The sequence below is a fragment of the Lissotriton vulgaris genome, chromosome 11, assembly GCF_964263255.1.
Source record: "Lissotriton vulgaris chromosome 11, aLisVul1.2, whole genome shotgun sequence".
Classification (NCBI taxonomy): domain Eukaryota; kingdom Metazoa; phylum Chordata; class Amphibia; order Caudata; family Salamandridae; genus Lissotriton; species Lissotriton vulgaris.
Genome location: NC_141699.1, coordinates 1,071,737,471 through 1,071,755,625, shown reverse-complemented (window position 1 = coordinate 1,071,755,625; position 18,155 = coordinate 1,071,737,471). Strand labels below are relative to the sequence as shown.

At 46.0% G+C, this 18,155-nt stretch overlaps 1 protein-coding gene across 1 annotated transcript in view; it reads left to right on the top strand.

Annotated features, from left to right (window-relative positions):
* LOC147684115 (uncharacterized) overlaps positions 1-15,570 on the top strand; it is a 51,674-nt gene extending 36,104 nt beyond the window's left edge. The window contains exon 3 of the mRNA XM_086944950.1: positions 14,668-15,570. Within this exon, the coding sequence (XP_086801076.1) occupies positions 14,668-14,926 (259 nt within the window). The 3' untranslated portion in view covers positions 14,927-15,570. The remainder of the gene's footprint in view (positions 1-14,667) is intronic.
* Positions 15,571-18,155: the final 2,585 nt, after the last annotated feature.

The window sequence follows — 18,155 nt, the reverse complement described above, 5'->3', positions numbered from 1 at the left end:
TGGCATGATCCACCAAGACCAGGATGAACCTGTTGCCCATGGCTGTCTTGGGGTCCAGAGGCCCAACGATGTCAATACCCACTAGCTGGAATGGCGTACCGACCACAGGGAAGGGTTGGAGGGGAGCCTTGTTCTTCCCTCCGCTCTTCCCACTTGCCTGGCAAGTCGGACAGGTCCTACAATGAGCATCTGAGCTCTTGTGCATTTGGGGCCAGTAAAAGTGGGTGACAAGCCTGTCATAGGTCTTGTCCATCCCCAAATGTCCTGCTAAAGGCACATCATGAGCCAGCCCCAGTAGGAAGGCTCTGAACTTCTGGGGTACCACCAGCACACGGGCTGACCCAGGTTCAGCAGCCTTAGGCTCTGAATACAGGAGGTCATTCTCCCAGTGCACATAATGTGTTTTGGCCTGAACACCATTGGCCTGGTCTGCAGCCTGCTGCCGCATACCCACGAGAGAAGGGCATTCTTTCTGCTCCCTGCAGAATTCCTCCCTGGAGGGGCCTCATTCTTGCTGCCAATGGGTCAGCTCAGGCAGGTCCCCAGTTCGGCGATCTGTTCCCCTGTAGGCTCCAGGGCATCCCCCTCAAGGTCTGCTTCCTCCTGGACCGTGGGAACTTCAGGGGCAGGTTTCCCGCGCCCCCTGCACCTTCTCCCTAAGGCCGGTTCCTGGGCCTCTCCTTCAGGCCCCAGGATCTCTTGATCACCCCTACTGGCTACCATCGACCGGGTGGTCACGCACGCCCAGTCAGGCAGACCCACCATCTTCAGGTGAGTCGTCTTCTCCACCTTTTCCCAAGGGGAGTGCTCCAAGTCATTCCCTAGCAAACAGTCAACAGGCATGGTTTTCCTCACACAGACCTGCAGAGTACCAGAGACCCCCCCCACTCGAAGGGAACTTGAGCCATCGGACACTGACTCTCTGAATTATCAGCATTGATAACCCTACAGTAGGCATGGGGTACAACCTGCTCTTGAGACACCAGGTGCTGCCTCACTGCAGTCACACTGGCTCCTGTATCTCTAAGAGCCTCAGCTTCCTTACCATTGATGATCACCACCTGCCCATATTTCTTAGTGTTAGAGGGCAGGTAGTTTGTAGGGACCATCTCACTGTCTCCTAGAGAGACTAGGGTCATCTGAACAGGATCTCCACCCCCCGGGACTTCTTCTCCTAGGTGAACACTAGTCACTTGACGGGGCGGAGCACCAGTGGGTGCGGGTTTTCCAAACAGGCGACACTTGGGGTCACTGGATATGTGCCCCGGCTCACCACATTTGAAACAATTGAAGGGCCCCTTTGGAACAGGTCTACCTGTCGGGCCCCATTCTGCTTTGGGGGTGGGGGAGGCTGAGAACCTTTCTGCTGGTCCCCTTGGGGATTACTTTGGGGGCCTTTTTGGAACCCTTTCTGTTTTCCCTTGTCCCCCCCACTCTTCTGCTGGGGACCCTGCCCACCCTTGGCGGAGTCTCCCACTGGACCCTTGTGGACCCTGGTGCTGAGCCAGCGGTCCGCCTCCTCAGCAAGCTTCCTCGGGTTGGACAGCTTGCTATCTATCAGGTGTTGGCGTAACTCAGGAAAACAATGATCAGACAAGTGCTCCCATGCAATTAAATCAAAGAGACCTTGAAAATCATTCACGTTGCTACCCTTCACCCAACCATCCAGTGCTCTGCAAAAAAAAGTCACATACTCCACATACGTATTCCCAGGCCGCTTGGTACACCCCCTAAACTTCTGTCTATACATTTCAGGGGTAAGCCCATACCTGTTCATCAAAGCTTCTTTCATGTGGGAATAGGATCTTTGGTTTTCAGTGGGCAAATCTAGCAGGGTGTCCCGCACTTCGCTAAGGAACCTTCCCCACAACCCCGCTCCCCAATCCTTGTCAGGGACCCGGTGGGAGGACATGGCTACCTCATATGCCCTAAACCACTATCCTATGTCATCACCCTTAAAGAACTCTTTAACTACGTCTTTGGGGATGTGCACTCTTGACTCTACCTGCACCGGCGTTGTGCTGCCACCAGAGGGAGGATTATCCAAGCTTCTCTCTTTTAGATTCATCTCCCTCATTTTCAATTCATAATCCATTTGGTGCTTTCGCTCTTCCAGCGCCATTCTTTTGGTCTCAAGCTCCAGTTGGATTTTTAATTCTGCCAGTTTCCTTTCATGATCCCTGGTTTCCTTCCTGTCTGCCAGCTCCTTTGGCGACAGGCCTCTGCCAAAGCTGTGCACGCTGTCTGGTTTTTCGAGATCCACCAGATCCACAGGTGCATTCTGATCCTCAGGTGCATTCTGATCCTCAGGGGCCTTTCTGGACTCTATCCAGGCTTTCAGGGCTTTGTAGAGTTCTGGTTTGTTTCTACACCCTGCGTGTGGAACCTTGAGCTTTTTGCAAAAAAACTTCAGTTCATTTCTTGTGTAATTATCCAGCTTTGCTGCATCCCATTCCACCTCCAACATCTCAGAGGTCGTGGATTCCGCTCCATCAAGGCTCTTCATGCCCGGCATAGTTTCTGCACTAGGGATCTTCTCTTGGCAAAATTAAAAACAAAACCTGTGGCCAAGTAACTGGACTGCAATCACTGTGCAATGGTCAGAAGTTAAGGTATAAACACTGCAAATGTAAATTCGAAATCCTCACCGCTGCGTCCAATGTAGGAAGGGGGAGTCTCTAGTTGGCGCAGTGCAACACTAGCGACAAGCAGGGACTCTCTCTTCCTCGTCAGGGCTGAGGGTTACCTTCAAGACAACCTCTGCTTACCCTCTAGGTAGTGTGGCTTAAGCAGTCTTAGGCTAATCTCTGGGGCACATAGGGTTAAACATTTGCAATATTACACCATCACAACCAATCCACCACACAATGACACCAAACTGTATTTTGTAAAAATATATATCTTTATATAGATTTCAAGCAGGCTTGTAAATACAGTCTTGGTTCAATGTAAAACGGTTCCAGTATACTTTCACTTAGGTTGCCACAGTTCTTATTTTAGCAATAATCAGTCTTCGGTGTTAGCGTTTCACCAACAGTTCTTATTCAGCTTGTTTCCCCAGCATGGGGATTCAGGGCTCCTCACGGTACTTTTCTCGGCCCTGGTGATCGCCCAGGATTCCTCCAGCGGTCCGCTGGTCTCTCTGCGCGGCGAGGCGCGGTTGACGAGGGGAGAGAGAGCGGGGGCCCTGGGAGCGCTCCGCACGCAGCTCCGAGGGCTGGGCGGGGCAGCGGGAAGGAAACAGTACCTTGCAGGAGAGTTGGTGGGGCGCAGGTCGATGCGGCAGTCCGCGTCGCGTTGTCTTCCGTCCGGTGCTTGGAGCGAGCGGCGGCTCGGCTCTGGCTCGTGGGTCGACGTTGCTGTGCGGGCCGGGTTGCACGGGGCCAGCGCCTCGGGGTTCCCTGATCAGGAGGACACACTTAGGGGGCAGCGCTCCTCGGCGCAGGCCTCTATTATTCCAGGCGACGTTCAGGCACCCCACGCAACAGCTGTTTCTCGGACAGCGGCGGCGCGTTCAGGGGCACAAGACACGAAGGGGGCAAGCAGGCACCGGGCGCCACCTCTCTTCACGTTGCGAGCTGCGGCTCGGGTTCAGTCACTGTGCTCGGATCAGCTGGGCCGATCTTTACGATGCTTCTGGGCTGGGCAGGCGGCAGTCACTTTGTTTAGAGGGAGGGCAGCTCCCAGAGCGTTGCTAAAGAGCGGATGAACACAGCGCGCTCCGCTTTTCCTGGAGAGGCCTGCAGAGGGGAGACAGCGTCTCACGGTGGTTCCTCTGTCAGGGGGTAGCGCCCACTGTTCCTGGGGCGCTGGTCAGGGGGCAAGTTCACAGGCAAGCCCTTGGAGATCTCTCAGCAAAGTTTGGCACAAAGTTTTACAAAGCAAAAGTCTTCTTGTGGTCTTTTCTTTCCCTCTCCTTCTGCAGCATGGCACCAGACACAGGCCAGAGACAGGACTCCTCCTTGTCCTTCCAGGTCCTTCTCTTCGGGCAGAGTTTCTTCTGTAGCACAAACCGGATTTAATTTACAAGGAGCAGGGCTCCTACTTTTATACCCAGTTTCTTTTGTTCTTACAGGCCAGGGGGGCCTTTGCATAGCCACTTTCAGTCTCTGAGTACTTTGTGGGGTGCAATCTGGCTTCTGCTTTCAGTGTGAGGGGCAGGCACATAAGACGCTCCACAGGAGGTGGAGCCAGCATTGTGTGGACAGGGGCAGCCAGAAGTACCTTGTTGATGGGGCATCGCCCTTCCTGGGCCAGGTGCTGGCTGAGTCATCAGTCGCTCCCCAGGAGGGTGGAGCCAGCATTGTGGTGGCAGAGTACAGCTAGATTCAGAGTCAAGAGCCACTCCTACCTCCCACTAAGGTGTAATCTTCGCATTCACCACCTGTCATCCCCCAGCCCTGTCACGCACACATCCCAGACAGTCAGATACACATACCAGCAGAGGCGGGCTGAAATGGTTAGGCAAGCAAATGCTAACTTTCTAAAAGTAGCATTTGCAAACACAGGATATTAAAATAAACTTTACTAAAAGAAATATTTTATTATTCTGAGTTCAGGCATACTAAACATGACTCTCTACCATGCTCCCTGAGCCTGCTGGGATTATAGAGTGTAATAATTCCAGCAGCCCATTCTGGCCTAAGGGAAGCAGGTAGACTTACAATAGTGGAATACGAATTTGGTGGTAATTCACTACTAGGACATGCCACACGCATCAGGGCTTGTCCTACCTTACACTTACAATGCACCCTGCCCTCAGGCCTACCATAGGGGTGACTAATATGAAGTTAAGGGAAGGTTCAGGGGCTGGCAAGTGGGTGCACTTGCCCAGCCAGCGTGACAGTACGCGACTGCACGCAGGTTCTGCAATGGCAGTTCCTAGACACATCTTAAGGCTGCTTCTGTGGGTGGCGCAACCAGCGCTGCAGGCCCACTAGCAGTATTGGCATCTACAAGCCCTGGCACTCCTGGTGCACTTTACTAGGGACTAACAGTAAATCCAATGAACCAATCATGGACATCAATCACATGTATAATTTACAGTAGGGAGCACTTGCACTGCGGCACGGGTTGGCCGTGGCGCAGTGCCCTGAGTAGCGGAAAATCAGCAAAACACCGGAGGCACACCAGCAAAAAGTGGAAGGGAAACTCACGCCAAGGTGCCAGGTCTAACAATAACCAAAAAATTAGCTTGTTGAACACTGATTATAAGTGTTTAATGAAAATAAGGCTATTTGTATCACACCAGCAGCCCAGGTTTTAATACATAATGATTAGACTGGGTTTGTGGCTGGTCTTGTGATATCGGCTAACATGGACTTCATAATTCATGCGCCAAACTACTTTGTTGCAACAGTGCTGATCTCAAACCCTTGAAGCAGACACACTATAAACTAAGAGCAAAGAGGAGACTTTGAAGGGCTATGGGTGTCCTATGTACTAAAGAGATCCTCTCTTTCTCTCACACTGGAAGCAACTGGGAATGGGCTGAAATAGTGGTGATGTGGGATCTATGTTGGAGACCCCAACTTACTCTTGCAGGATAATTTTGAACAAAGTGCAGCTAGTAAATGAGAGTGTCTAGCAGCCCAAGATAAATGCTATTACAATGAGCCAGCTGGGATAAGACCAAACTGTTCAAGATGAGAACTTTCTGGGACAGTGTGAATAGGTAAAGGATACACCATAACATGCCAACTCTTTTAAAACGTTGAAGAATTGTTTTATTTCCCCACAACATTCCAGAAGTGGACTTCGAATAGCAAATCAGATCCCAAGACTATTTGGTAAAAAGTTCCCCAAAAGACAAAATGGCTCAGCACACAGCTGTGATTGAATACAGTTTAGAGATATGCAGTAATGTATAACAGTCAGTGAATGGATATCGACACAATGTCTCCCAAATTAATATCGAGTAAGACTTCGGTTTGCTAGAAATATATCCTTCCTTTATTCTGTTATTCTTTTTTGAGATTTCTTTTGTTAAAAGCACAACACAAAATTCATAGCCCACGTGGCACGTTTCGTCCCAACGTGACTTCTTCGAGTCTGTTACGTTTGTAAGTAGTCTAGATGAGAAGTACACAACAATTCATGTCAAAAAGAAGTACCTTAGCGAAGGATTTCTCAGTGAAAAAGGAAAACACGACTACTATATGTAGTAGATATTGACATACAGATGGGTGTTTTGTGACCCGAAATACATGCGTTGTTGCGTAACGGCATAGACCCTTCCACTTTACGTTACACAACAACGCATGTATTTTGGGTCTCAAAGCACCCTTCTGTACATCGGCTATGAATTCTGTGTTGTGATTTTAACAAAAGAAATCTGAAAAAAGAATAACAGAATAAAGAAAGGATATATTTCTAGCAAACCACAGTCTTATTCGATTCATTTGGGAGACATTGTGTCAATTCACTCACTGGTATGCATTACTGCATATCTCTAAACTGTATTCAATCATAGCTGTGTGCTGAGCCATTTTGTCTTTTGTGTTTTTGGTTTTCCCAATTAGTGGGGACGTAGGGAGGTCACGTTCCTGGCTCTTTGCACCACACTCCGTAATAACTATCACAAACTAGAGTGACTGGTGCAGGCCTTGAGTGCCCTGACCTTCTGTTTCTTGCTCTCCAAAAGTTCCCTAAATATACAGGCTTTTGGTCAGCCCTCTTAACCCATTGGTCTGTTCAAGTGCCATTCAAATTTTGCCTGTGACCACCACAGCATACAACAAGGAGGAAGGGTTTAGCCTGCTTAGTCCATTGGCTGTCTCGTGCTGTGTGTGATGGTATTTGCATGATCCCTTGTGCACAATCCACATCAGTGCCATAGCTGGACCACTGTTTTATTTGTTACTAGCGGCCCGTCCCGACGTTGTCCGGGTAAAAAAAGGCTAGGCAGCAATGGTTTTAGTATTGAAAATAACATTTACTTCAAAACTTCATGGTACACCACATTTCGTGTTTCATGAGAATCAGGAAGTAGAATAAATTGGTTGTCGGAATTCCCTGACCTCGATAGCGCGACATATAACTGTCCATGAGTGAAGCAGTCCTCTCGTAAGTCTATCCCAATGATTTTGTATGTCTGACCTTGTGATTTGTTAATGGTGGATGCAAAAGCAATGTTAATAGGGAATTGTAAGCGTTTGAATTGAAATGGTAGATCAGTAGGGATCATGGGTATCCAGGGAATATGGGCTAACTGTCCTGCAGCAGGGCCAGTGAGAATAGTAGTCTCTATTACATAAGGTAAAAGAGATTTAATTTGTAGGCGCGTTCCATTGCTGAGATTTGGTGGATGTAGGTTTTGTAATAACAGTATAGGAACACCTACTTTCATTTGGAGTGTATGAGGGGGAAGCCCAGAAGGGTTAAGTGAGTGGAGGAATTCTTGGGGATAATGCACAGCGTCTTGTGTATCTAATACTGTATCAATGGAATTATATATTGTGGTTTCACCTGGGAATAGTTGTAGTATGTGTTCATTAATATGATGCACTGCAGAGTTTCGGGCGGCAACTATAGACCTTTCGCAAATCCATGTGTAATCTTTGCTGAGAAGATGCTTGATGTCTGGGTAAACATGTTGTATGAGTTCATGTAGGGTACAGAGACGCTTACCTAAGTTTTGTATGTTGATAAAGCCATTTGTGTCAGGTATGTCTCCGTTGGCCACTTCTATTAGAAGATCTGCAAATTGTGTATCTCCACCTCCTAAATGTGTCCTAATGTTAGTGCACAAGGTAATAGATTGTACAGAGTTCCATAGGTGTGATGCTTTTAAGCATGCTTTTAGTATATCAGCCCGCGTTCCTGTAGGCACCACAGGAAGAGTTTGTCGGAAGTCACCAGCAAACACAAAAGTAACACCTCCCATTATGTTGTATGAATTTCTAATGTCTTTGAGAGTTCTGTCAACTGTAACGCTCTTTCTCAGGAATGGCACCCAGGATCTGGAACTCACTCCCTCCTGAAACCAGGCTCATCTCCTCCTGCGCACTCTTTAAGAAAGAAGTAAAAGCTATTTTTATGGCCAAATACACTTGACCTATTAGCGTGGATTTGGAAAGACCCTACTTTGACCTGTATTACCTTGTTCGAACTTTATGACTATGTATCTCACCTGAATTATTGGCGCTACTAACTATCCACGCACACATTTAACTCGCTGTTCGAACTCTATGACTATGTATCTCACCTGTATTATTGACGCTACTGACTATCTATGCACACATTTAACTGTTATATTTGTATTGATGTGCTGTACTACTTATGTGTAACCCCACTCTTTTGCTGGCATTCCCAGCCATGTAAAGCGCTCTGATATTGTATTATTGACGCTACTGACTATATATGCACACATTTAACTGTTATATTTGTATTATTGATGTGCTGTTCTACTTATGTGTAACCCCACTCTCTTGCTGGCATTCCCAGCCATGTAAAGCGCTCTGATATCTGCAAAGATCTTGTTCGCGCTATATAAAACTTTCAAAATAAATAAAATAAATAAAATAAATAAACTGCCTCAATATGTGAGCGGTGTGTCATTGTACATTCGTCCCACATGATAAGAGACACATTTTGAAGCAGTGTCCCCAAAGGTCCGTTTTTCTGAATAGAGCATATTGAATCCTTTTCAAGGGAAACTGTTAGAGGCAGTTCAAAGGTAGAATGTGCTGTTTTCCCAGCTGTTAGCAAAAAGCAACAGCTAGAGCCAAATTCCCAGAAGATCGAACTTTGGCAAGTATGAGGTTGATTAGGTAAGTCTTTCCTGTGCCACCGGGGGCGTCTATGAACAATAGTTTGCCTTGCTTCTTTTCAACATTATCAACTATGGTGTTGTAGGCGAGTTGATGATCGGGAACTAAGTTAGGCAAGTGTTGAGCAAGGTAGTTATTTAGCTCTGGAATATTGTGTGCGGTAGCGTTATTGTGGTATCCAGTTAGGTTAGTTCTGACTGATGGCGGCAGGCTGAAATCTTGTAAGGACTTCTCGCCTAATAGATACAGTGAGTCTTCAATTTCTATAAGTCCTTGGTTTATGATTTCATTGTTGATAGCAGCCCGTGCCGACGTTGTCCGGGTATGAATTGCTGCCGGCCAGTAGTATATTGTTTTGTAGGACTTCGTTTTGATAGCATTTCTTATCTGTGACAGGCCTGTGAAACGCTCCGATTCACAGTGCACTGCTGATGCACTTAAGAGTGCGCGTTCAGTAGTGTGTGAACTCGAGTTTCCCTACTTTATTTTTCCTTGCAATATTATATAGCGCAAACTCGACAACATGGCATAAGCACAATTTACATTACAGAGGAACACATTCATTTGTGGTAGGCACGGGGAGACAAAGCGATATGCCTGGAATCACAGGATGTTGAGCTGATGCCGAGATTCGAACGTAGCTCCCCAGCTCTAAAGTTCGCAATTCTAGAACTTGTGGCGGGAGGTGTGTCTAAAAGTGTATGTTGGTGCTGGCCATCAATGAGAGAGACCTGTGCATTTTTCAAATGGGTGGTGAAAAAATATGAGTATGTTGCTGGAGATGTGGGCCGCCGTGCCACCAATGTACTTACAGGGGGAGGGTAAACAACGATTATTCCGCAACTTTCTTCCCGCATACCATCACTCCTCATACTTTCATTACGAAAGTACCATGACTCCGCAATGCCCTTATAACGCATGGCATTACATTTTATATGCTTTTATTACGCATACATTTACAACGAAATTCGTTGTAAATGCATGGATGGTAAAAGCATGTTTTTTTTAATGTTTGGATAAGGTAAGTATGGGTATAGGGGTATATGTTTTGGGGTACTGAGGTATATGTTTTGGGGGGTTTGGATATTTTAAGGGTTCAGATATAGTTTTGGGTTATGGGGTACAGGGGTATTTTTATGGTTCAGGGCTAGGTTTGGGTTTTGGGGTATAGGTGTATTTTTAGGGTTCAGGGGTAGGTTTGGGTTTTGAGGTACAGGGGTATTCTAAGGGTTCAGGGCTAGTTTTGGTTTTGGAGTACAGGGGTAATTTTAGGGTTCAAGGCTAGGTTTGGGTTTTGGGGTACAGGGGTATTTTAAGGGTTCAGATATAGTTTGGGGTTTTGGGGTATAGTGGTATTTTTAGGGTTCAGGGGTAGGTTTGGGTTTTGGGGTACAGGGGTATTTTAAGGGTTCAGGGCTAGGTTTGGGTTTTGGGGTACAGGGGTATTTTCAAGGTTCAGGGCTAGGTTTGGGTTTTGGGGTACAGAGGTATTTTAGGGTTCAGGGGTAGGTTTGGGTTTTGGGGTATAGGGGTATTTTTAGGGTTCAGGGCTAGGTTTGGGTTTTGGGGTACAGGGGTATTTTTAGGGTTCAGGGGTAGGTTTTGGTTTTGGGGTACAGGGGTATTTTAAGGGTTCAGGGCTAGGTTAGTGTTTCGGGGTACAGGGGTATTTTAGGGTTCAGCGGTAGGTTTGGGTTTTGGGGTACAGTGGTATTTTTAGGGTTCAGGGCTAGGTTTGGGTTTTGGGGTACAGGGGTATTTTTAGGGTTCAGGGGTAGGTTTTGTATTTTGAGGTACAGGGGTATTTATAGGGTTCAGGGCTAGGTTTGGGTTTTGGGGTACAGGGGTATTTTAAGGGTTCAGGGCTAGGTTTGGGTTTTGGGGTACAGGAGTATTTTCACGGTTCAGGGCTAAGTTTGGGTTTTGGGGTACAGAGGTATTTTAGGGTTCAGGGGTAGGTTTGGGTTTTGGGGTACAGGGGTATTTTTAGGGTTCAGGGCTAGGTTTGGGTTTTGGGGTACAGGGGTATTTTAGGGTTCAGGGGTAGGTTTGGGTTTTGGGGTACAGGGGTATTTTTAGGGTTCAGGGCTAGGTTTGGGTTTTGGGGTACAGGGGTATTTTAGGGTTCAGGGGTAGGTTTGGGTTTTGGGGTACAGGGGTATTTTAAGGGTTCAGGGCTAGGTTTGTGTTTTGGGGTACAGGGGTATTTTAGCGTTCAGCGGTAGGTTTGGGTTTTGGGGTACAGTGGTATTTTTAGGGTTCAGGGCTAGGTTTGGGTTTTGGGGTACAGGGGTATTTTTAGGGTTCAGGGGTAGGTTTTGGTTTTGAGGTACAGGGGTATTTATAGGGTTCAGGGCTAGGTTTCGGTTTTGGGGTATAGGGGTATTTTTAGGGTTTAGGGATAGGTTTGGGTTTTGGGGTACGGGGTATATTTATAGGGTTTAGATGGGTTAGTGTTTAAGGGTGTTTGGGTATTTTGAGTAAGGGTGGGTTATGATCATGGGGTGCAGGGGTATTTAAAGGGAGCAGGGTGGGATTAACACACAATATGAGACATGGCATGAAGGGTGGAACGTACCACACGCCCCCAGTGTTTGTCACCCCCCCCCAGAACACGCCCCAGCACACGCCCACAGCACAACGCAGACACGCCCACAAGGAACTACTTTGCTGGCACTGTTCTTTTACCTTTTAAATGTATATGGTGGGCGTCTGTATAGCCTATGTCCTTCTGCTGCAACTGCCCTTTCCAACGCTGTATTGGGTGTTGTGATTGGTGCTATGGTTCCTGAGATTACCTGCCTCAAAGGTTTGGGCTCTCTCTTTATATTATTAGTATGGATGTATTTTAAATAGTTGTTTTTGTTTAGTGCAGATGTTTGCAAGTAAAACAAATAAATACAACATGCCATGCTGGCCAAGGCCTGCCCTTTTGACTTTGCCAATTCTTGTTCCTAGGTAGGTGCAAGAAAGTGATTTTCTGTCTTCTTTGATTCTCAATACTGATTTCAGACTTCCTCTTGGTGCCCGAAAAGCACATTTTAATAATTCTGGTTGTTTCACTAGCTTTGGATGATAAGTGTAATTTCTGCAAGTAAAAATATATTTGCTGTGGATGCATTAGTCCAGTATAAGATGTAGAAACATTTACCCTGATCTCCATAGCGTGGGGCTTTTTCCATTGTGACATGCTACAGTGGTACATATTTGTCACTTCTGATCTGAGCATGTCCACTCGGATTTTCATTTTGCTTTGGTCGATAAAATGTATGCCTTTGGGCTGGGTTACAATAAACATCAGTTGCCAGCCAAAAGTACCAAGATAACTCATGGATGAAATGGATTCTGCAAACATGCCTGTTACATTTTGCGCTATGACAACGTTTGCCCTTGGTCCTATGCATAAAGCTCGTAGTTGGAGAAAGTTTTATATGAGTGCTGCCTTAGGTGTAATGTCTTTTCATGAATAAATGTTGTTAGAATGCATGCGATTCATTGCATCCCATTACAACGACTGCGTTGTTACATCGCATACGATTACATCGCAAGTGGTTACAACAACTTACTGTAGGGTACACGCTGGACTTAGGAGTAGTATAATTTACTATTCCCACTCCAGTTTGTGCAATAGCAGGGAAGGTGTAGGATTGTAAATCCAACACCTTTGCCCCCCTACAGAAAGTCGTTGTAATGACTTGCGATGTAATGTTTCAAAATGTAACAACGCAGTCGTTGTAACAACCGCTTTGTAATGGCATGCAATGTATTGCATGTGATCTAAACAATTTATCCCTCTTTCATACATGTGTACTTGTTATGTTGTCATGCTTGTGTGTATGGTGTTCATGTCGGACTGTGTGTGTTTACAGTATGTGCTTATGTGCGTGTTTGTTTTTCATTTGCAGTCCAGTAGGGAGGATATCAATCAGTCTGTTTTGTTTCATTTGTGCCTACATGTGTCATGTGTTTGTACGTGTTTTGTATTTATACCTATATGCACGTTGTCTTTGTCCACAAGTGTGTCTGGGTTATTGTTGGTGAAATGTTGTATGTTAGATGGCAAGTAAGCAGGCACTTTAACAAGGCCAGGCCTATTGGCATTGCCAATGCTTGTTTATTATCCAGTCTCACACTGCCATGTTTCCCTACTTAGGGCACTTATTAGCCTACCACTTCAATGACGTCTTCAGGCTTTTCTTTCAGTAAATGAGGGTAAATCCTTCAAAGTCGAGCAGGAAGGAAGTTGATGGAGCTAACATGTGACGTCTGTGGTGCCTCACCAGACTGGCCAATCAGGCTCCCTGATTATCTGGACGTTTTCTCACCAACTGAAGACTGCCCAATGGCTGCAGAATGGCTGAGCTCACCTAACGAGACAGTGCACTACCTAGAATAACCACACATCTGCACACTTAATAAAACGCGACTGCAGTCAGAGACCTATTTATCACTGTAATTGGAAACAAGCTTTGGCAAAGATCAAATCTCTTGTTAATTATGTATCAATTGTTAATGTTTAAAAGTAGTAGAGAATTGTGAGTGTGTTGATGTGCTGCTTGTTTTGTGTTTTAAAGTGCATTGTGAGTGTTTGTAAAGTGTTCTACTATTGCTTTTTTTGTGTAAATTTTTTATTTGACAAGCAAGTCAAGGAGATTAACATATCCAAATACAAAATCAGAAAAAAAAATCGAATTCAATTTGGTGCAAATTCATATTACTACTATTGCAGAAACATTTATTAGCCCTGGGTTGGTGTGTGGGAGGAGGAAGAAGCAGCCTGGAAGGATCCAAGGGTGAGAGCTCATCTTTTTCGTTGCCACAATGATCTGGCACTGTATGAGGATACAGCCTTAAAGACCAGAAGTTTGAACAAAGACTTGCAGTTCCACAGCTGAATCAGTGTGATACACACTCTATGTTTACTAACAGATAAAGGGCAGAGCAAAGTAAAGAATTCCTGGATAGCCACTGGCATTAGCCTATGCTTCTGTGCTCCATGTGGCACTGATTGATGTAGATAGGAGAAACACCTAGCAGATAGCGCCTCCTCCATGAGCAACCCCAATGTCTCCTTAACTGAGGTAGTGATGATTTCATGTCCACAACCACAAAATCAAGAAAACAAAGTGCCATGCCCTTGAGGCCACACTCTGCCATCCAGCGCCATTTAAGAAAAGGACTGAACTGCTCAAAGTCTGAGCATGAAAGTGCACAGCCCGGGGCAAACCTCATCAAAGTAATACTGTCCATCAACTGCTGAGCCTAGCAAAAAGTAGTTATCTGAGTGGGCGTGCAGAAGACAGAATGCATGTTTCATGTCTGCCATGCCTGGAAGTGTCATACCCTGTCCCTGACCAGCTTCTCCAACTCCTCAAAGGATTGTTGGACACAGTGCAGCCCTCCCTAACTAGCTGGTGGTTCACAGAATCACCCCCAACGAGTATTAGGCCAGGAATGGTTCGGAACGGCCGAAATGGTTAATCAAGGCCAAAAATGGACTATGGATAGTGTGTTCCCTTCTAAAGGGAGCCTCACCTGGCGGCTTTTAATGGACTGTTTGCACAAGGGGCACAAGGGGCAGGGGCAGCCCTGCTATGCATAGGAGGGCCTCTGTCTGCAGAGGCAGTGAGGGAAAAGCCATGGTTATGAATGCTCCTGAGAACGGCCGCCAGAGGTTTAGATTATTTGCAAGCATTCCACCCACCACCTTTTGTGTGTTTGATTTAGAAAAGAGAGAAATGTACCCCTGTCAGCTATCCTCAATAAAATGTTCCACCATTATGAAGCTTCAGCATTAGGCGGAGTCTAGAAAAAGAACTATCTTTGGATTTTCATTATATTATTATTTTCTACTGATACGGATATTGAAATATGTTCTTGTGTTTTTACTTGACAGGTACCCGCCTGAATCATTATACAAAATTTCACGCAGCTGTCTTTGCTGCACGGAAACGAAAGTGTTGCCGATGGCGAAGAAACTGCCATGTGAAGGGGGAGGTTTCCTTACTTATAACTACTATGCTATTGCTGGGTGCGCGTGCACCAAATGTGGTGCTATTACTTTCGATTTGTCTGAACTGCCTCCAGTGGAAACGGTTAAAACCTTAGAAGTCTCAGAAGCCGCTGAAGCCTCAGATCCAAAAGCTGCTGCATAGAAGAAAAGACAAACCCGTAGGACCCCTGGAGAATATAGGGGGGCACTAACGGTGGAATGAAATGCTGTCAGTTAAACTTGTCTCAAATTTCTAAGATCTTCGTCAAAATGCAACTCTGTATTACTTTCAGCAACTTTGGACTTCTGCCAGAATAAAACTAGTATAAAGAGAAACCAGGTGCTGGTGTAATGGGCTGACTGACTCTACTCCTGGCTATTCCGCCCTTACGTACCACCAAGTTTGTATAACATTTTAATGTTCCATTAAGGGCTAGTCTCTGGGTGATTGGTTTTGGTTCCAACTGCATTAAACCTGGGTTGAGAATTCATGCATACATTGTAACATTGGAATGTTTTCCATCACTCCCAATATTTTTCAATCTAATTTCTTCAAAAAGTGTCAATTGTGATATGTATTGTAATTGCAAGTATAAAAATTATGCACTGGATTTCTAATGTCCAATTGTAATGCCTCCTGGGGCAGCGCAACTGGCATAGATACTATGGTGTTGTATTACAGCCTATGTGGAAACAATGCTGTTTATCCCAGACATTACATTATTTGCTATTGAATATGGTGGTATTATAATCGGTGAAAGGGAAGGTTTCATCTTTTGATGCAGTTTAATTGTCACATAAAATGTTACAAAGTAATAAACTTTGTCAAGATATTTTTTGTCAGTCTTCAGTCCATGCAAGTTATGGGATCTAATGAATGAATCATCTTTTATAGATTTTCTGCAGCTGTTTGCGTGCCAAATGCTAACCATTGTAGTATGTATTCTTCAGTGTGCTTCCCAGCACGCCATAAAATATGTTTTTTCTTAGACATCATACAGTTAGATCTTCTGTTGCAAAGTCAACTCACAAGTTAATGCAGGGTGGATTCCACCAGGGCCATCTGGAAATATCGAAAAATCTTCCTCTCTCGTACATTGACTGCTTTTTTATGGTCCTATGTATTCAGAACTGAACTGCTACATCTGCACCCAATAATGCACACACTAATGGGTCCCAGCCCCTCACAGTGACTGTATTTCGTTTTTCACTGTTAAAAAGGTGCCTGTTCCATAGGGGCTGCACTGTACCATTTGACATGTGTAACTTTAATTTATGACACGATCGACAAATAGAGATTAGGGTCTCTGAACGTAAAACACCTTTTAGGAAAGGTGTTTTTAAAGTGTGCGTTTGAAAATGCCATTTTAAGAAAGTGGGCATTTTCTTAATTTACCATTCTGTGTGCCTCTGGCTGTTTGTGTATTAAGCATCTGGTGTTGGAGTGCCAGCTGCTGGGTATATTCACTCACTCCAAACAGTCACTGGGAAGGGGGTTGAGGTGTGCCCTGCCTTGCCTGGGTGACTCATTGCTAGGCCGAATAAACCTGTTCTGGATTTAGAGTGGTGGGGGAGTTTCACTTGCACCTGAATAGGCTGTGTCTCCTTTTCACAATGCTATCTCTACTCAATTTGCTCATGCTGCACCAGGGAGGATAGGACTCGTTTGAACTGGGTTCACAGGCCCTTGCCACAAAGAGAACAATGACAAATGGAGTATGAATATTAGACCTAAAACCCCAGGACTTTAGATTACTTCAAGGAACAAGAAGACCGTGCCAAGAAGAAGAGCGGAAGGACAGTGTGACGAGCATTGCCTTTTCTGTATGATGGGTTGGTTGGCCTGCTGTAGCTGCTTCTGTCTGTGGTGGAGGAAAATGACTGACTCTTTTCCCTACTGTGGTATCCTGCTTGTGAAGGGAATCTCAAAGGGCCTGTGTGTGCTGGCCTCCTGTTGGAAGTTTTAGGGAAATCAAAGACTTCAAACCAAGTAACCTGCCTGGGAGGAGAGCTGGAGACACAGAGAGGAGCGTGAGCCCTTGATGTGTGTGGGGTAAGACGGCCTGCAGTGACTGCTCCTGCCTGGAGCATGAGAAGAACTGGACTGATCTTTGCTAAACGTGTAAGAATGTGAGAAGCGCTTACTGTGGCAGTCCAAGGTGTGTGTGTGTGTGGGGGGGGGGGGGGGGGGTTGCTGCCATTACACCAACCTCTGTGAAAACCATAGCCGGTGGAAAGTGCTACATTGAGCACATCCATTCTTTTGCTTTTCTAGCACCTCAGCTCATGAGTAGCACTGTGTATGTCTCCTTCCCTCTGTGAACCCAGCTAGTGGAGAGAGCTTTGTGTTCCTCTGAGAAGAAGTGTGTGCAAAGGACCTGGTGTGTGCTGGAGGCTGCCCCTCAATCCTACCCAGATATCAGGCCAAGAAATGGCAGTACTGAGAAGCATGCTGAGGGCGCAGCCCCTGCGGTCATACCGGCTTCCCCTGTGACTGCAGATACAGCTACCACAATAGGGAAGCCCATGGAGAGGCGAGCAACTCCACTGATGTCACACTAGACGTTGGCGGCCCCAATGGCTGGACGAGGGATTACCGCCCTTGTAGCTGCCAGCTCCGTGCTGCTTACTCCTGTACAGTCGATTGAGTTGATGGGGGCCCAGGGAGGTAGTAAGGCTTTACCGCCCTTGGATGGAAGAGGCCTGCTGTCCACTATGAAGGCAGCTTTTGCCACTGCTCTGCACGCTGTCAGTCGCTGCCTTGTGATCTCCCTACCAATGGGAGAAGCTGAGTCGGTTCCCTCCACGATTTCCAGGTGTGTATTCCCCCTCGCTTCTGTACATACTTGGGGGAGACGCTGAGGAGCTGCATTGGTCACTGCCGACAAGGTCCCAAGGGGCCATTCCTAAAACCTTAGGCGTGCTGTCTCAGCATAGGGGATTACCATAATCCCCATCAAAGGCACACAGGAGTTCCGGTACCCTACCTGCTCAGTGAAAATTGTCATATTGTCACTAGTAGGCATACAGGTGTTTCTGCAGCCTACAGCTCATAAGCCAAGTGTCCCATGTGGGGCTCACCTTTTACTATATGAAGCGCTGTGGCTGCATAGGGTGCAAAGTGGGTGATTCAGGCACACTGATACCTGGTGATTTATGTATGATCTGAACTACTGTATGTTTTTTTTAATAAACCTTCTTTACTGAGTTTTATTTGCTAACATCATGTTCCAAGAGCCACATTATACATTCATTGACCAAAAATGATGTTGACATGTATAAGCAAGGATTGCACTTGCATAGGTTAACAGTGTAACAAAAATCCAAAAGTAAACACAACCAGCTGCGATCAACATAGAATGGAAAACATTATTGCGGAATAATCTAGTCCC